This window comes from Schistocerca nitens, chromosome 4 (assembly GCF_023898315.1).
Source record: "Schistocerca nitens isolate TAMUIC-IGC-003100 chromosome 4, iqSchNite1.1, whole genome shotgun sequence".
Classification (NCBI taxonomy): domain Eukaryota; kingdom Metazoa; phylum Arthropoda; class Insecta; order Orthoptera; family Acrididae; genus Schistocerca; species Schistocerca nitens.
Genome location: NC_064617.1, coordinates 918,901,766 through 918,922,793, shown reverse-complemented (window position 1 = coordinate 918,922,793; position 21,028 = coordinate 918,901,766). Strand labels below are relative to the sequence as shown.

General features: G+C 39.8%; 1 protein-coding gene across 1 annotated transcript in view; it reads right to left on the bottom strand.

Moving 5' to 3' along the window:
- Window positions 1-7,782: 7,782 nt before the first annotated feature.
- The window catches only part of LOC126253526 (telomere-associated protein RIF1-like), a 120,886-nt gene continuing 107,640 nt past the window's right edge, over window positions 7,783-21,028 (bottom strand). Inside the window, exon 9 of the mRNA XM_049954906.1 lies at window positions 7,783-8,806. Coding sequence (XP_049810863.1) covers window positions 8,481-8,806 — 326 coding nt within the window. The 3' untranslated portion in view covers window positions 7,783-8,480. The remainder of the gene's footprint in view (window positions 8,807-21,028) is intronic.

The following is a 21,028-nucleotide window of genomic DNA, read 5'->3' as shown; positions in this document are numbered from 1 at the left end:
TTGTCTGTTTCCCATAAGGGAACTAATATCAACTCTTTCCAAGTGGTGGGATACTGTCCATCAAACCATATCCAGTTGGAATAGGTCAAAGATGATGGAGCACGTTATAACGAATCTGATCCAGTTCTGAAACAGTGTGTCTGGCTGCGGACATAACCAATTCCCATTTCCACATGAAGGATGGATGATTTAGATCTCCTCATTACATGATAACACCCAGAACCTTTTCATCTCCACAGTTCTACCGTGTCTGTGGAACTCAGATTTTTCCAGATGACACTTTAATGGTAAAAAAGTATTCAGCAAAAACCTGAGCCACGTGCCTAGGCATGTCCACCAAAACTAGATTTCTTTACAAGACAGTAAGAGGAGCTGTACTTCCCTTGCCTGCAATCCTCCTCATGTATTCTCAGACTCGTGTAGTGGAAGTGGACCAATTAATGGTAGTTCTGAATTCCTTCCACGAATTCCTCTTCTGTTCTTTAATCACTTGCCTTGCTAGTTCTTCCTACAGTCCTGGATGCATGAAGATTTTCTGCATTTGGAGGGTGTTTGAATTTTTGCAAAGCTGCATGCCTAGCTATGATCACTGAGTGACATTCTTTGTTCCACCTTGGAACAGGCCGTTATCTGAGGTGGTTGCTAAACTGGGGAACGGAATCGGTGGGACCTCGGATCACACTGGTGTCACAATCCACCATCTCCTGGGCACGTTCCTGTTGTTCGAAGACAGCCTGATGACTGTATCGCAGCCAAGTTGCCCTTTGGAGCAAATTTTTGTGGTCTCCTGTCAGTCACCATCCTGGTTAGTAGCTGGATCCACATCGGAAAGTAGCCACTGGAATATGGAACTGTGGCCATTTACCACTGGACAGCCTGGGGGGAAAAAAAAGATACTCTCCCAGTAGACAAGGCACTCATTAATAAGATCCCTTGGGCATGTTGTAGTTGAGGCCCACAGCGCATTACTGCACTGAAGTCAACCATGATGAGGAGTGGGTGGGGGAATGCTTGGAAAAGCTCTGTCAGTTCATATGCATCCCAGCAGATTGTGAGGTTGAAGCTGTAAAGATCACATTTACGTTAACATGCATGAGAACTCCCATTGCAATGACTTACCTGGCTGTATGACAGGAGAGGAATGGTATTTGTCATTGAGAAAACAGCTACCCCCGCCCTTAGCCCTGTCTCCAGTAAGATCGTACTACCTGTAGAAGTGGTAGTCCTTTAAGTCAGGATGTTCGTAAAACTGACTGAAAATGTCAATTTTTGGTTTATTTTTTTATTTACAAGCAGAACTCGTGGACAATAAGATCCTAAAATCACATCTGAAGTGTCTGAAAAATAAATAAATATGTGATGACCTTCTTGCCACTCCCACTTTTTGAAGCAAAACTTCAATACTAGCTCATTGAACAATGATTCTGCAGACTACTTTCAAGCATGGGATACATTATGAAACATGTGATACATACTATTTGATTTTATATAATCATCTGCGACTGTTCCGTATCTCAGAAATAATAATAAACCAGCTGCTTTCTTTATGAAAACGTAACTCTCGTCTTGCCTTGTGCTACTGATGGATTTTATCCAGAATTGCTACTTATGGTGCAGTTCTTGTATTTAATGATGGATATATAGGCAGCATAAAGGTATTAGATAGAATGGGCTTTAAGATACGAACTTTCACAAGGCATCTCGAGACAAAACAGATTTACCACACCACTTTGCAATTGAAAAGTCCGCACCACTTTGCAACTGAAAAGTCTATTGAAAACCAGGTAAAGCAAAGAAGGCAGAAAACAGGAAATCAGAAGAAAAGCCTTGAAGTGAAAGAGGACCCTGTGTCCAAACCTGTGGCCTTCTGAAGGGATGACATAAGGAAAAACGTCAGGTTGAACTTCAAATCGCATTTCTTGAAAATTATGTTTTTTAAAGTTTATGTATCTTTTTCTCAGAATCTTTGGAGGCTATAATTATGAAATTTTGTACACTTATTTCTATACATCCCCCATGAACACTGACCTTGCTGTTGGTGGGGCGATTTGTGTGCCTCAAAGATACAGATAGCCGTACAGTAGATGCAACCACAATGGAGGGGTACCTGTTGAGAGACCAGACAAATGTGCGATTCCTGAAAAGGGACAGCAGCCTTTTCAGTAGCTGCAGGCCTAAAAGCGAGGATAATTGACTGATCTGACCTTGTAACATTAACAAAAACGGCCTTGCTGTGCTGGTACTGTGAATGGCTGAAAGTGTTTCTACAACCATAATTTTTTCCGAGGGCATGAAGCTCTACTGCATGCTTAAATGATGATGGCGCCCTCTAGGGTAAAATATTATGACAGTAAAATAGTCCCATTTGGATCTCCGAGATGGGACCGTCAGGAGGATGTTGCCATCAGGAGAAACAAAACTGGCATTTTAATGGATCAGAGATTGGAATGTTAGATCCATTATTTTTGCAGATAGGTCAGAAAATATAAAAAGAGAAATGGATAAGCTGAAGACAGATTTGGTGTCAATTAGTGACGTCTGCTGGCAGGACAAATAGGACTTCAGGTCAGGTAAATATCAGGTAATAAATATAAAATCAGATAGATGTAATGCAGGAGAATGTTTAACAATGAATAAGAAAATAAGAATGCAGGCAAGCTGCTGTGAACAGCACAGTGGATGCATTATCATAGCTATGATACACATGAAGTCCACACCCACCACAGAAGTACAAGGTTACATGCCGATTAACTCCAGAGATGATGATGATGATACAGAAGAAATATAAGATGAGATAACAGAAATTATTCAGATAGTTAAGGGAGATGAAAATTTAACTGTCTTGTTGGATTGGAATTCAATAATAGAAAAAGGAAGAGAGGGAAAAATGGTAGGTGAATATGGACTGGAGGAAAGGAATGCAAGAGGAAGCTGGTAGAATTTTGCACAGAGCATAGTTTAATCATTGCTAACACTTTGTTTTAGAATCATGTAGGAAGTCTGAGTCCTTGAGCTTCCAGATTGGTTATATACTAATGAGATGGAGATTTCGAAACCAGATTTTAAATTTTAAGACATTCATAGGGGCAGATGTGGACTCTGACCACAACTTATTGGTTATGGACTATAGAGTAAAACTGAAGACATTGCAAAAAGGTAGGAAAATAAGGAGAAGGGATGTGAATAATTTGAAAGAACCAGGGGTTACTGAGAGTTTCAGAGGGAACATTAGGTAATGATTGACTAGGGGGAAAGAGTACTACAGAAGATGAATGGGTATCTATAACAGATGAAATAGTGAAGGCAGCACAGGATGAAATAAGTAAAAAAGACAAGGCTTAGTAGAAAACCTTGGATAACACATGAGATACTGAATTTAACTGATGAAGGGAGAAAACATAAAAATGCGGCAAATGAAGAAGGTGAAAGGGAAGACAAACATCTAAAAAATGAGATTCACAGGAGGTGCAACATGGCTAAACAGGAGTTGCTAAAGGACAAATGTATCAAGAAGCATATTTCACAAGGGGAAAGATAGATGCCACCTACAGGAAAATTAAAGAATCCTTTGGGGAAAACAGAAGCATCTGTATGAATATCAACAGCTCAGATGGAAAATTAGTCCTAAGCAAAGAAGGGAAAGCTGAAAGGTGGAAGGAGTATATAGCAGGTCTATATAAGGGTGATGTATTTGAGGGCAATATCACAGGAATGCAAGAGAACACAGACGAAGATGCGATGGGAGATGTGGTACTGGGTGAAGAATTTGACAGAGCACTGAAAGACCTAAGCCGAAAAGAGGCCCCGGGAGTAAAAGACATTCCGTCAGAGCTACTGATAGCCTTAGGAGAGAGAGCCACGACAAAACTATTCCATCTGGTGTGCAAGATGCCTGAGGCAGTCGAAATACTCTCAGATTTCAAGAAGAACATAATTCCAGTTCCAAGGAAAGCAGGTCCTGACAGGTGAGAGAATTACTCAACTATCAGTTTAACAAGTTGTGGCTGCAAAATACTAACACAAGTTCTTTACAGAAGAATGGAAGAACTGGTAGAAACTGGACTCGGGGAAGATCAGTTTGGATTTCAAAGAAATGTAGGAACATGCAAGTCAATGCTGACCTTCCGACTTGGTTAAGGAAAGGCCAACCAATATTTATAGCATCTGTAAACTTAGAGAAAGCTTCCGACAATGTTAACTGTAATCCTCTCTTTGAAATTCTGAAGGTAGCAAGGGTAAAATAGTGATCAAAAGGCTGTTTACAACCTGTAAGAAAACAGATTGCAGTTATAAAGAGTCAAGGGGAATGAAAGAAAAACTGTGGCTGAGAAGGGAATGAGACAGTAATTCTGTTGGGTATAGCAAAGGACTTGGAAGACCAGTGGAATGGAATGGACAGTGCCTTGAAAGGAGAATATAAGATGATGATCAATAAAAGGAATTTAGTTGAATTAAATCAGGTGATGCCAAGGGAACACATTAGGAAACTAGACGTTTATAGTAATCGATAGATTTTCTATTTAGGCAGCAAAATAACTGATGATGGCCGAAGTAGAGAGGATAAAAAAAAAATGTAGACAGGCAATGTCAAAAGAAAAATATTTCTGAAGAAGAGAAATTAGTTAACATTGAATATAGATTTAAGGGTTATGATGTCTTTTCTGAAGGTATTTGCCTGGAGTGTAGCCATGTATGGGAGTGAAACAGGACAATAAACAGTTAAGATAAGAAGAGATTAGAAGCTTTTGAAATGTGGTGCTACAGAAGACTGCTGAAGATAAGATGGGTAGATCATGTGAGACATCAAGGAATAACCAATTTAGTACTGGAGGGGGAGAGGGGGAGGGAGGGGGGGAGATAGATAGATAGATAGATAGATAGATAGATAGAGAGAGAGAGAGAGAGAGAGAGAGAGAGAGAGAGAGAGGGGGGGGGGGAGGGGGGAAATAGTGGAGGGAGACCAAGAGATGAACACAGTAAATCAGTAAATAGATTCAACAGGATGTAGGTTGCAGTAACTATTCAGAGAGGAAGAGTCTTGTACAGGGTATAGTAGTAAGGAGAGCTGCATCAAACCAGTCTTCATACTGAAAACCTAATAAATGTTGCTCCAAGAGTAAATTTTGAAATTCTGAGTGTAAGGTGAGGTAAGGAGCGAAGTGCTTGGAATTTAGCTTGAATTTTATATTATATTTACGGAATTATAATTAAAAAATTCTCTTGTTTGATATATTCAAACAACCTCTCGACAGAACCTTACTGTATGCAAAGAGATTAAACACAGAAAAATTTGTCAAAATCTCTTTAATTGTTTCTGAGAAAAAGATACATACAGTAGAGTCTCGATTATCTGATCTTCGGTTATCCAACATTCTGTGTTATCCGACCCTTTCACCACACCGGCCGTGCACCAGCCGATGACAGGTCAGTGACTAACGTGTTGTTGGTTGATACTCAGTTCATTGTTGCTGTCTGCTACTCCTCACTCCACAGTGCTAACTTAGATCTGTAGTGGAGTGGACGTGTTACACTTTGTTTATTGTAAAAATTTGTGGTGATGGCTTCAAAATGGAAAAAGGTGGTCGTTTCAATCGAAGAAAAACTCAAAGCTTTAAAAAAGAATAGACAATGGTGAAACTTTATTAAAAGTGGCGCAAGATTATAATGCCGGGAAAACAACAGTTGGAGACTGGAAAAGGAACTGGAATGAAATTGAGAAGTGGTGTTCTCAGCGAGCAACCTCGGCTGTTTTGGAAGATCGGAAAACCATGAAAAAATGTGATTATGAAAAAGTAAGTGAAGCTTTGTTCCTATGGTTTACTCAACATAGAGATAAAGGTCTGCCCATGTCAGGACCTATTTTGCAGGAAAAAGCCTTACAGTTTCGTAACTAACTGGAGGGAAGTGCGCCCAAGATTTCTCACAGCGAAGGACACGAGGCCTTAGAAACTGCTTTAAAATATGTAGAGTAACTGGAGGAAACATTGACTACCATGGTTTTACTTCTTAAGAAACTACGTGATTTAGCGGCAAAAAAAATGGCAAACAGCAGGCAAATAAAAGACAATAACTAACTTCTTCACACAGTAAATGTCTATTCAGTTTAATTTGATTTGTATTGTATTAAATGTTTAATTCATTTGGCCTGCTTTAGTTTTAATTTTTTGTGTTTTTTGTATTATTTTCCGTGTTATCCGACCTTGCTGCGGCCGGTTTAGGTCGGATAATTGAGACTCTACTGTATATGTATTTTTGAAAATAAAATTTTTAAATTCCATAAAAAATTGTTTCCCCGCAAAGCTCCAGAAGGGCTAGCTCAAAAGACATTGATGGGTACAAACATACATCTATATATTTGGAATGTTCTGGCAGATGATCGAAAGCTCTGGTGCTTGATCACCTAAATTAGAGTCAACATATTTGAATAAGATGCTAGAAGACGAAGTGTGGAATCTCAACAAAGGCAGCAACCACAGCAAATTCAATAATGTTCCAAAATTCCAATTAGGCAGAACGTATGTGGGAGCAAGGTTTACACACAGATTGGTCTCATGGACCACCAGTGGTATCCACTTCAGCAATTTCCACAGGGCACTATAGGAAAGAAACATATGCTCTCGTAAAGAGTGCATGTTAACAATGACAATATGGTACACTCATTTTTTATGACACAGTGTATCAGTATTCATTTGCAATGTGGTATGTTTTATCCATTTAGCTTACGTGTCACAATGTGATTAACCTTACGTTATCGAGTATTACTTTCACACCAGTCCATGTTTACATTGGCTATATTCCAGCTAAACATACAGAATGTAGTACAAAGCCAAAGTGCAGGATCTGCATATGAGCAACAAGGTGGTATTCTAATTGCTGTGTAAATTCTACTTACAAAAGTTTGTAAATGACTAAAAACTGAAAATGAGTTAAAAATCCCATGAAGAAGAATTAAGCATGTTGTTTCTAAAGGACATTCCTGATTGCCAGACTACTCACTTCAGAGCACTTAGGCAAATTAATGCTGCAACGAAACTGCCTGAGAGATTAAAGCAGAGTGCTGGACAGAGACTCGAACTTGGGATGTTTTCCTTTCTTGGGCAAGTGTTCTACCAACTTAGCTACACAAGCACGACTCATGACTTGTTCTCACAGCCTTACTTCCAACAGTACATTGTGCTGTGACAGTGTGAAAGGACTACAAACCCTAATTACAAACTACAGTATTTTCCTTACAGTTTCATCTTTTTTTTTCTTATATGCAGCATGCCTTGTGTCATACAATGACCATTCACACCATCTTTAAATGTGTCCACTGGTTTATATTCTCAACAAAAATATTTTGGAATATAAAAGCACCTTAAAATGGGCTTCACAGTTTGCAGGATAGTTCAGTTATTTTTGTGTTGATTTCTCTACTTATTTTAATGAGAAGCTTCTCATCTGGTCTCACAAGGATGAATGTATCCCATTCAAGAACTTTCGTCCACAGGAAAATCTGATGTGGATACCAGGTGTCAAAACTTGGGAATTTGGTATTAGTTGCCAACAACACTAACCACAAAATGTTTAAGAATCTAACTGTGATTCAGCTACACCGACAGGCCGAAACCAGCCAGTAAGGCTGTGTACACTAAATTTGACATCCTACGGTGGATATTTAAAATGGTTTATCATTCAGAAATTAAGTCATGGCTGGGACTACACACACACACACACACACACACACACACACACACACACACACACACACACACACACACACACAAAAAAAAGGTTTAACCATAGCCTACGAAGTTGTTCACAGAATGAATCTTTCATTCTGCAGCAAAATGTATGCTGTTTTGAAACTTCCTGTTTGATTAAAACTATGTTCCACATTGTAGCACTAACTCAGAACCTTGCTCTTCCTCCTTTATAGTTCAGTCGGTATGATACTGAAAAAGACAAAATTGTGGGTTCAAGTCTGGATCCAATGCACTGCTCTAACTTGTCAGGAGGTTTCGAAGTAATATATGTCATGTTCCATTTGGAGTCACTTCTCCTTAAGTAGATATTTCTGAATGCTTTAGCCGATTTCTATTAAAAAACCACATGCACACAAAAAATTCAAAATGATTTGCACACAGTTTATTCTATTGTAGACAATAACTGTATTATTTTATAATAACACTGGCAGTTTTGTGCTGACTCTTAAGAGCATAATACAAACAGTATTATAATATACATTACCACACTACACTGGATATATGCATAATGCAAACATTATCACATTTTATGGCTTGAATATATTGTCTAAAGTCTTTCACATGAAAGCTATAAATATGGTTGCAATTCACTACATTCACAACTGAATAATGTTCCATTTTAGGAACAAAGTATGTAACAAATAATACTAAATGCAATGGAAAAAAGAAGATAAATAACCATTTTCAAGAGTCTTTCTTCCCATTAAGCATTTGCACTTCATATCTGTTGACCAGTTACGTCTTGCTTTCTCCAGGAAAACTAATCTTCTCATAAATCATCTTGAAAGTGTTAATAGTTTGAGGGTCACACAAACAATTATTTGCCTGTACAGCAACTGAGTGAGTTTGCTGCTTTAAGTCTGCTACTTCCGCATTCTCCAGTCTGTTCAGCAAGTTTCCAACAGTAATATCTTGACGTAACCTTTCCCTGTATCTCCACAACCTCAAGATTTCTCGTGTGACATTCACAAGAGAATGTTTCTCAATTGCAGTCTTCAGCTCTGGAATGCTGCAGTCAACACTGTCTTTGGTTTTTTCATCCTGAATCACTGTATGATGGCCTGGAAAATGAAACAAATCAAAATGAAATAAATGTGTGCACTAAAACAAAATAAAGAAGATAATTCAGTGGTACACAATGTAAAATAGATATAAATTATACAGCATTATGAAAAGGATACAAATTATACACAACTCTTGGAATGTGAAAGGTAGTGAGAGATCAAAATCACACACAGTATTTTAAATATGCAAAAAAATTCACTCTCAAAATATACAGTACGGTCTTCTTATAGACTTAATTGTTCCACTCACATAAGATTTATTGCACATATATTAGTCAATATACTATTACCTGGCAATTAGTTTATGAGTTGAAAGATGTAGCTTATATCAGAGATACATAAGTACCGGATGATTATTAAACTAACAGTGTTCCAAGTGCTGCAGCGTGGGCTGTATGCATCCCAGGATGCTGAAATATCGAAGGTACGTTCATAAATCAGTACACTCGTGTACTATACTGAAAAGAAATGATAGTTCCACTTTCTGCCACCATGTGAAAATATGATACAGTAAGCAGTCAGAATTTGAAACATATCCTGTTTTGACATCAGAATTTTTTTTTGGGGGGTGGGGACTGTTGATGTATCAAGGGTTAAGAAGGTTGAAGTTTTCCTTATCAGGGTGTATACGTGGACAAAGGAAAAAATTCCCGGATTTCCCGGTAAAAAAATACACGTTCTCCTGGGTGAAAGTACACTTTTTCCGTGTTAAGTGACAGTATACTCTTCCTCAGCCAGTCATAGCTTATGTCACTTGATCTTGCCCGCTGATGACAGCAAAGGACACGTGATGTAGTCAGCCAATAGCAAGATCACTCTTAAGCAGCGCAAACACACAAATAAGAAAAGTTCATGGTTTAAATTAAGATACATCACACAAATGTGCCAGTAAAATTTTTAATAACGACGTAAATGTCTGACCTGGGCTCGAAATTCTTCTAAATGGTCATCCTCAAAGAGTTGATTTTTATTAATTTTAATGTTAATAATGAACAGCCTCAGTTTCACCGTTTACCTAGAATTTACCTAGGTTTCAGTCGGGATAACCAAACTTTCTTCAGAATCTAAATACTAAAACAGTCAATTCTAGGTCAACAGTGCAACTGAGGCTGTTCATTATTAAAATTAAAATTAATATTTATACAGTTGCTGACAGGGCCGCGAAATGACGATGATATTTAAGTTGATTTTTAAATGAGAGTCAAACGCTTTGTGATTTAAGAAATTCATCGTACATTCTCGCACACAGTTCATCTTGCGCAAAAGGAAATTTGCTTTGAATGTAACGCTTTTCAAACCACCATTCGCAATATTTTTCCGTGACCTGTTAGAAAAGTTTCGTTTCAGCAGTTGCAAGAGAGTGCCAGGTAACAGGCGTCACTGCACCTGCGCAGCAACAATGTCATAAAAGAAACAAGACATCAGAGGATACTTCAAGAGCATTGGAATTTCGTGAACCACACTAAAATGCACAATTCGGCTTAAAGTGAAGATTCGTATGTCCATAATCGGATGTAAATTTTTTGGGGTACCAGTGCTGTATTATCTCATGTTTGGTTCTTTATTATGGTATAATGCCATACAGGCACTTGAAATGCAGCGAACAGTTGAAACCAGCCAAGAGTGTGAAATTAAGCACTTCGTTTCAAATAAATTGACTGCCTCAGCAGGAAAGATTAATAAGAGTCAAATCTCTTCAACAAACCGACAAAAATAACTTCATTGTTCTGCAAGGCGATTAATGCTTGACTGTCAGAAAAATGGAAATAAAATCTGAAAGTAATAACATATTTTTGACTTCCGTTACTAAGCGAACGTAATTTTAATTCATGTGATAGCTCCCGGCCACAAAAATCCTTTTCATCATCATTTAACGTGAGAGCAATAATCGAAGACGAAACAACAAAATCACTGAACTTAAAACATGGGTCACGTGGAGACGACCCACCTCAACTCTTGAGTGCTTTGTGTTTCAGCTCCAGATTTACTATATTTCCGAACCAGGGCAATATTAGATAGTAGCGGGAGAAGGTACTACGCATATGCGACTAAACTGTGCATGCGCAAGAGCCTGCCCGCAACTGCTCAAACAACTCTAAAACAGTTGTCACGTCACGCTCATCAGAGGCAATTTGTTGTTATGAAGCATTGCACAGTCTTCCTAAGCCTTCGCCACACCTTGCTGTTGGCAGACACTTGTATGAGTACTGTGTTTTGTTGTTGTATACGGCATATTTCCTTTGCAACTAAAGTTTTATTTTCGTTTTTTTTCTCTCGTTCATGTTTTGTTGCTGCAGTATTATTCTGCAGTAGCGGGATACAGTAATATCCTTTGTTAGAGTATTGGTTCTTACCAGTCAAAAATCACAAAAGTTTAACTGAAAACCAAAACAATGAAAAATTCCCGTAATTCTAAACAATTCTTGGGTTTTTCCCAGTTTTCTCCCAGATGAAAAAATTCCCGGGTTTTTCCCGGTTCTCCCGGGTCGTGTACACCCTGCTTATGAAAGGCAATATTTGTTTCAAAGAAAATTCATTCTCTGCTCATAAAGTTATTTTATTAGAATGGCAGCAATAACAGCACTGCAATGTGGGAATATCACAGACAGAAACAACTGCGAAGAGGCATCATGTCAATGAACGGGCTAAAGAATATGATCAAGAAATTTGAAGAAACATATGAATTAGGTGGTGCAGCAGGGAGAGGCAGGTGGCCCATTTCCACAGCAGTTGTTGATGAAGTACTTGAAGCTATAGCCGACCTTGCAGTCCATGCCCCAAATTGTGCAGCCACTGCTCGAGCTGTGTCATGGGAATTGCGTCTCCCCTGGTCAACACTTCCACAGATTTTGCGGTGCATTTTACACTGGTATCCCTACAAGATTCAAATTGTGCACCAAGTTAAGCCCAAAGATAGGCTACAGTGCCTTGACTTTTTCCTCCTTTTGTGGCATCCATGGAAATGTATGATGTGGCCAGGGAATTTTCCTCGGATGGACGATGCACATCATACTCCACTTGGTGCTGTGAATGGGAAGAACTGTCGCATGTTGCAGTCTACTCAGCCACTGTTATACAGGAACGTACACTGCACTCCGCTTACGTGAAGACGTGGTGTAGTATCACAAGCTCCTTCATTCTCTGTTTTCCTTTGAGGAGATAACATCTCATGGGCCTGTTAGCCGTACAGCAACATCTGCCTATTCTAACAACTTCCTTGTGCATTTTCACACAAGATGTGGTAAGACCTCATCACTTGCCAGGTGACATATCTGCTTTGAGAAACATTTGGTAATGACCACATCATCTCTAGGCAATTTCAAGATGTTTGGCCTTTCAGATCCTCCGACAAAAATCTGCGAGACTTCTGGTTGTGGGGACAACTGAAAGGTCGTGTCCATCCTGGATGTATCTGGATTCTTTCTGATCTGAAGGGTACCATATGACGACATATTGCTCTGATTACATTGGTATGTTATGAGCAACTACTGACCATGCCATGTATGAATGCAGCATGTTGCAAGTCGGGAGAACATATGGAACAGGTGTTGCAACTTGTGTCCAGATCCTAATAAATGCGCCATAACCAGCATTATTACGTGTTTGATTATTTCTTCCCTTTCCCTGCACTGCAGCACATACTGACTGCTTACAGCACCATATTTTCTCTGTTGGCACAAAGTGGAACTATATTTTTATCAGCATACTCCCATGAGCACACCAATTAGTGAACAAGCCTATGATGTTTCAGTGTCCTGCAATGTATACACTCTGAACACTGTCAAGCTAATCAAAACCAACCGATACTTATAAAATCGAAGCCACCTGATACTTATAATAGCACAGAAAGCTTCACTGCCGGACAAACATGGACGAGGTAAAAAATTAATAAAATAATTTTTTGACAAACTGAGAACTGTATGTATTTTAGTTTTTATTCTGTTATACACTTATTAAACATTCGAACAGAGTGGTTACCTACAACATGTTGAGTGAGTAGCTCAATTTTCTGTGCACAGACAATAACAGTTCTGTAGTCGATCATTTTACAACTGTGATAATAAATTTTTTTTTAACTATGACTCGTGACAATATCATGACCTATGGAAATGTTACTAGACACACAGCACCTTCAGATATTGTAAAATATTGTTCCATCACTGAAACATCAATAAGATCAGGCATAGCAAACACAAAGAAATATGTAATACAGGTGTACCTTAACATGTCTAGCACCTTACCCAACTCTCACTGTAACCTTTCAGTGATCACTGATTATGGCAAGATCACAGGCTTATGTGAACACGAGATAAGTCATTGCAAATATGAAATTCTAGTACATTAGTAACCATTACAACTGCCAGAATGTTGAATGCAAGCATACAAATGTGCATGCACTGTGTTTTACAGCTGCCAGATGTCAGATGTCAGTTTGTGGGATGGAGTTCCAGCCTGTTGCACTTGTTCGGTCAATGTAGGGATGATTAATGCTGTCTGTGGATGACACTGGAGTTGTCGGATGATTATGTTCCATATGTGCTTAATTGGAGACAGATCTGGTGATCGAGTAGGCCAAGGCAGCATGTCGACACCCTGTAGAGCATGTTGAGTTACAACAGGTGTGTGTGAGCGAGTGTGATCCTGTTTGAAAACACCCCCTGGAAAACTGTTCGTGAATGCCAGCACAACAGGTCGAATCACCTGACTGATGTACAAATTTGCAGACAGGGTGTGTGGGATAGCCACGATAGTGCTCCTGTCATCGTACAAAATCACAATCCCGACCATTACTCAAAGTGAGGTCCAGTGGGTAGCATACAGATAGGCTGGTTGCAGACCATCAACAGACATCCTCCTAACCAACATACAGCTATCACTGACACTGAGGCAGAACCAGCTTTCATCAGAAAACACAACAGACCTCTGCCCTGCTCTCCAATGACCTCTCACTTGACACAATTGTAGTTGCAAATGGCAACGGTTTGAGAGCAGTGGAATGTATGCTATACTATAGGGCGTATGGCTTGGGAGCTGTCCTTGAGGTAACAAATCTGTAACAGTTTACTATGTTACTATGGTGGCAATTGCTGCTCAAATTGTTGCTGCAGGTGCAGTACAATGCGCCAGTCATATGTCAAACATGATGGTCTTCCCTCTCTGTAGTGTGTAATGGTACTTGAATTACGCAACCATTACGGCATCTCAACTCAACCTCTCGATACCAGCGATATTCTACTGTTTTTCTGTTAACTACTTAACATATTTCTGAGGCAACATTCAGATATGATTTCATTTGTGATACATCGATATGTTTATATTGCAATGATATTATTCTTATGTGTATTCTTTCTTTTGTCACTATTATCTTTCACGTACGTGTAACTCTTGATTTTTGGGCGCGTAAGCAGTAGTTAGTTAGTCGGACCTTGAGAAAGTCAAGTCTTGGACGTCATGTTGGAAGAAGCATATTGTAGCCAGTTTATAAAATGTGAACTTTAACAGTGAGGAAGATGTTTTCAAGTATGTTTTGTATTGTTAATGATGTTTTGTGTGTTACGTGATATTGCAATAAAAGCAATTAAAAGGAAGTGTAATTTAAATTCGGAGTGCTGATTATTTTTTTACATCACCATTGTGCTAACTTTGAAAGGTTAATCTTCAAGAATGGTTTGTCAAGTGCATCTACAAAACTTTTGAATATAGCAGAATAAAACCTAGGCCTCTTTGCATACGAGCTTGGAATCACCACCACCTAAATTTTCGACGATTGAACCATGATTTTACAATGAGACTAGCGTGGGAAACACGAAAAGATGAGTGCCAACCAGATCTGTCTCCTTGCGACTGTACGTTTCCATGACCACCGCTGCCAGCAATCATCTGCAGTGGCTACATTAGTGACAAGTCAATATGCAGTATCAGAAGAAACATCCAGTTTCTCTCAGCCTTACTACACGGCGTTGTTCAAACTTGTGAAATGCTGTTAATGGCATCTTTGTCACCTTAAAGGCATTCTTGACTAACATCAACTCGCCATGCCCAGTCTGAAAGGGAACTAATGGTTAGAACTGTTACAGCGTGTATTTAAAGCGAACATGGTCTGTATCCTCATAGTGGCCTTATTAGCAACACTCTCACGCGACTGGCATGAAATCTGAATAGATATCTTTCAGGTGTAGATGCACACCTACCAACTTTTGTTTATGTCGTGCAATTTTTTACCATCCTTGTATCTTTCACTTATGCAGATGAAAAACAATCTCCTATAATGTAAGATCATACGAGACGGTGCACATTGAGATGCAAGAAATCCACAACCCAGTCTACTAACAATGTTTGAACATGGCAACATGAATTACTCTAGAAAAATCAATTCATGCTTACAAAATACTGCAGGAATTGCATAAAAATGTTCTGGAGCAGCCATCCTAGTAGCCTAATTAATATGTTGCTCATGAGGTCACACATCATCACAGTAGCATAAATGTCACTCGGGCGGTAGGACTTGTATACTACTGACATGTCTTCTGTAACAGACATTGTGGGGCACATTCTAGTTTATAAGCAATAGGCATTAATGACAGGTGCCCTGCGCCACTCTCTTCTGAGAGCTGGTTATTTCTAGTTCCTGATTCCAAACTTACTCCAAGCTAAAACTGTCATAGCAATTAAGTAAGTCATTTACCAGACAGATTTTGATGGCTTCCTTAATCAGACTCACAGAAAAACGATGCAGATGTTAGAATCTTGATTTCTTCAGCGTCCAAGGAGTGCCCTGTGCCAGTGTAGTGCTTGGGCACTGCTGATTTGTCAAACTGTAGCTTTGATGTTTCACAAAATGCTCTCAAACAATTAGTGTTGTTTGTTTGACACGCATGATGGTGGTTCTTGTACACACGTGCCTCATATGGCACTCAGTTAGCCTTCAAGAATCACTACATATGATGGGAAGGCCATGGATTGAACCTTTCCTCTTCTACCTCTTGACTCGACACTCAAGTTCAGTTTGAACATTTGAGGCCTAATTCATTTTGTGTATTGGGTACACAACAACTTCAGACACTTTCCTGAAATGCTCTAGTTCTTCATGCAGATGGCCATAATCTATAATAGCATGCACTCTGTGGACTAATGTTTTTATGGACCACAATTGTCTGTTACAGATTATGACAGCTGTCACCTTGCAGATACAAATATGGTGTGGCAACTTGTGGTAGACTTGTGGCCAAGGGTCAGCTGTGGGAGGAACTTAAACCCTGCAAAAAAGTGTTTTACTATAACAGCTACCCAATGAACAAAATACAGAAGCCACTACACTTCAAACCATATGTGGGCATACTGGGTTTAGACATTGCAGAGGAAACATTCAAATCCACATACTTCTAATGTGATGACACGCACTTCGTATCCATACTGTCATAACATCTGAAGCTTAAAATAGGAATGTAGTATTCCATGCTTGCAGGAAGAGAGCACATTTGGATGCAGTCTGCATGTGCTGCAACATCCACATAAAGCATGTCATTTCACACCACCAAATGTGTCCAACACAGATTACAGATTTCCCAGCCAGTGAATCATTAAGCTGGAAATCAATGTCAACAAAATGAGAGTTCGAAGTTGACAAGGGCACTGCAGTGTTGCCTCTCAATATGGGTGACGAACACAGGGCTCTGGGCTCTCCACCACTATAGCCAGCAAATGGTGAGTGATTTCATACAGTGAACAACAAACAGCACTTAAATTACAATGCAAGCTCTGTATAAAAATGTATGCAGAGTACTGAAAGTTTTAGAAGTAGCTTTTCTCAAAGCAACTAAAATTTTTGGTCTTTTTTGTTCAGTTTTCAAATGAATGAGAATGCAGTTATTATCTCTCATACCATACTGTTAACTGCTTGGAAACATTGTTTGAACAGTACAAGTAATTAATTGACTCTGAAGTGGATTGCGCAAAGATCTTTTACAGTTTGCATATACTATTACACTCCCAGCTACGTCTTGGTTTGTAGAGCTTGACTGCTCGTTCTCATCACAAGCAAAGTTGTAACATTGGTACTGGACAGGTTACAAAAAATGAGAGTTATTACACCCATTACATCTGATCAATGGGCATCACTTACAGATATTAAGAAACATAAGGATATATACGCATGTGTGTCGATTTTTAGGCTACCATCAACACCTACAGTTATGGAAACCTCTACACTTTTCCTATGCCAGAGTAGTTCTTGGTGAAACTAGCTGGGGGTCACTACTTCAAAAACATTTGGAACAAATCATTAATACATAAATAACATGCATGATATTGTCTTCCAAATCTGCAAGCTTTCTTTGATTGGATCAGTTTAATCTTTTTCCCAACCTGGTGTCATACATTTTGCTGCTGTTGTGATCTTCAGTCCAGAGGCTGGTTTGATGCAGCCCTCCATGCTACTCTATCCTGTGCAATCCTCTTCATCTCCAAATAACCACTGCAACCTACATCCTTCTGAAACTGCTTAGTGTATTCATCTCTTGGTATCCCCTCTATGAGTTTTACCCTTCACACTTCCCTCCAATACTAAATTGCTGATCCCTTGTTGCCTCAGCACGTGCCCAACCAACCGATCCCTTCTTCTAGTCAAGTTGTGCCACAAATTCCTCTTCTCCCCAATTCTATACAGTATCTTCTCATTAGTTACGTGATCTACCCATATAATCTTCAGCACTCTTCTGTAGCACCACATTTTGAACGCTTCTATTCTCTTAGGTAAGTCTGCAGGCTTTCGTGGCCATTGTCACTGAAGTTAAAATCTTCTGGGTTATTAGGCTGCGTCATATTTCTTCCAAAATGATCGACGTTTCGAACCCTCTGCTGGGATTTTCCTCAGGATCTTCTGGTGTTCACTACTGCTAGCAGTTACACCCAACAGTCATCCAAGACAAAAAGATTGCTCGACATTTAGGCTGCCATAAGACTTTTATAAAATTAAGAAGATGCCCAAAATCCGCTCGCTGCCTTGAAACCCAGAAGACTGGCAAAATTTTGACACTAGCCACTGATGCGACACAATATGGAATCTAGGCTGCACTAGCAAACAAAACCACCGATGTCCCACAGATAAACCAACTATGTATGCCTTCAACCATTATCAACAGCACAAATAAACTACTCCCAGATACAAAAGGAAGCAGTGACCATTACTTACAGTGTCAAATTCCCACTTCTATGGCACCAAGACCCAGTTAAACACAGACCACAAGCCACTTATTTTCTTGAGCAGCCCTTATCAAAGTTCCAGGCAAAGACAGCACAGCAATTACAACGGCAGCTACCAATTCTTAGCAATTATCATGACATTCATTACATGCCCACCTCTACGCAGATGCACTGGCTCACACATCCACGAAACAAAGTTTGATACACAGGAGGCACTAAGTTCTCAACTCAATAACAATGTGTGACAAACATTATATACTTCCCCGTCACACCCCATGAAGTTGGGTAATCCAAAGGGTGGTATAGCTGCTTTGCAGGAACTCTGATCAGTAAAATGTGAATGTTCAAAGCAGTAATCTAAAGGAGCAGACCCAGTATATTTGACCTACTTGTCCCCGAGACACTGTAGTGCTAACAGAGGTGTCTTCGTGTTGGTCATGGAGGACACAGAATGCCAAGTCATCATTCCTCCCATGCTCCACAGGAGAATTCTTATGTAGCATGCAGATAAGGAAATTGAAATACCTGTGCACTCTTGTCACACCAGCATCCAGTATCAGTGTTTTCCCCTTGGCTGAAAACAGGGCAACCAAAAGTGAGGGGGCAAACTGACTATGCTAGGCCATAGAAAGGCACAATTTGATTGTTGGTGCAAATAGTTTCCAACAGGAGCCTTAAGGAGCTTCTTATTCAGCTATCGGTCCAGCTCCACCAAAGATCACAGTCCAGCAGGACTGCTAAACAGGTGCCAACACTGTTCGGTACTGGACCTGCTGCGACCACCCCACACAGCCCTCATCAAAACGGGGTGTCGTCGATCATCGGCAACTTCACCCCAGCATAGATGCCGAGGCAGCCTCCCAGAGTTGCAAGGTAGCACTCCTGCTTCGACAGTTATGAAATATGGCTGCATAGGACAAGTGAGGAGTTCAGTTCAGGAAGTTCTGCTTCTGCTTGCAGTGGATAGAAACACCAAATAAATCACATGACTGTTTTCTGTATCCAACTGTGTGCACAAAAGAAGAATACAACAAATATCATATTAATGTGTGGGCTTCCACGTAATGACTTGTACGTTCAGCCACATTCCAGTGTGAATCTCGTGCATCATCATGGGCTGTGAAGGGCAACAAATATCTTAAGTTGCAGTCTGCCAGAACCAGCTGGTCCACAATTGTAACCAACTGCAGCTGTGACACTAGTACACTATAGTGCCCCACAAAATCCACACCTCAAAGCCCGGCCATGCACCAACCACCATCCCCGTCAAAACCTACATATTTGGCAAGACCTACACTCTTGAGCTCATCTCATGCCACAACTACACCACACATGAAGCCACCCTTTAATTCCTACATGCACCCTGGAAAGCCAGAGCCAATTGCCCAGAAAATGCACTGCGAGACTGATGTCAACATTGCCATCTCTCCACTCATGATGGCAGAACTGCTGGCTTGCTTGCAAGTATTAGCACCCCTTTGGTGTTTGGCACAGCATGGCAAGCACCATTTCTACCCCTATGTGCCAATTAAAGAGGGGGGGGGCAGAATACTGTATCCTCATCTAATGCCAATGAAAATGCAGAGATATTTTATCTACCACCACATGTGGATATTGATATGACCAGCATAGGCATATAGCTGGGAGGCAAAGCCCAACACAGGCTGTAATGCAGTGTTAGGAGGCTGCTGCAGGCACCAACTGCACTGAACAAACCTTTCGGTGTCAAGCAACCTATACAGTCTGCAGTAATGAACACTGGAATGATTACTCTACTATATTCAGCTGTTCAGAATGCACTTCACTAATCCAGTGTTGACCTTGCCGTATACTTTGACTTTATATTGGATTTCTCCCTGGACAGCTCACATTACTTTAGAGAGACTGCTGTGTTTATGGAACAGTTAATTTGCAACTTCTCCCGTGAAGTCATTAGTCCTATTTCAGTGCACGTAAGAACTCTGGATGTAGCCTTTATATTCTGCAGCTGATACAGTGACATGTGGGCACCAGCTGCTCTCCCCTAAACGATGCACACATTGTTTATCTTTTTGGTGGTGGTATGTGAAAAACCCAATGCCAGCCTGATCTTGGAGATGGAAAAGCCCCTGTTCCAGACATCCACAAACTGGATACAATCAAACAGACTAACATAAATCATCTTACTCATCTTTTGCTCAACATTAGCATCAGCAGGCAGTACAACATTCCACTCACATGACGCTCTGAACAACTCCATTCACCAAGTCAAAAAGAGAGTTCTCTCTGCAATGTATGTTTTCTCTACTTCAACTGCTCATTAAAAACTTCCAGTTCTCTCCTCGAAGATATTGGAACCCTTTCACTAGAGAGCACATGTAACCAGATGTTCGGAGCTGAAGCAATTCACTTTATATTCTACCTTATGCATTCTTTCACATGAGAGGTGCAGATCTCAAGAATTTTGGCTCACAAGCTTTATGTCATTTGTAAAGTGCATCACTGCTGCTCCATTTATACAAATATTGTGAGATGCCTTCAAAAGCGAGGTACAGTGAGCCGTCTACCATCTCTTCAAAGTATCAATACTAATCGCCATCCAGTACAGTTTTGGTACACACTGTCAAGTAAACAATTCTGTTGTTTTTGTTCAATATCCACTGCTTAGACCAATTTAACGATGGAATATTTACTTTACTATATTAGAATAGTAAAAGATTCAGAAGTAAAAAATGACAAAAACATGAAATATATTCTACGAGAAAAACGAACTTATCTATAGAAGATGAGAACTAGAAACATTGAAATTAAAGAGAGAGAGACTAAATGAGATTAATGTTCCCTTACAAAAAAGCTAGGCCAAAATTAGACATAGTCAAATTGAGTAAAGTGTGATGTGATGGAGACAAACATTAAGGCTATTCCTGAGGGCAGCTAGCACATTACGGAAAATTTAAGAAGATGCTTATCTCTACTACTACACATCAGCTAGATTGTACAAACTTCACACAACACATGGAGCAACAAAAGTGTACTTAG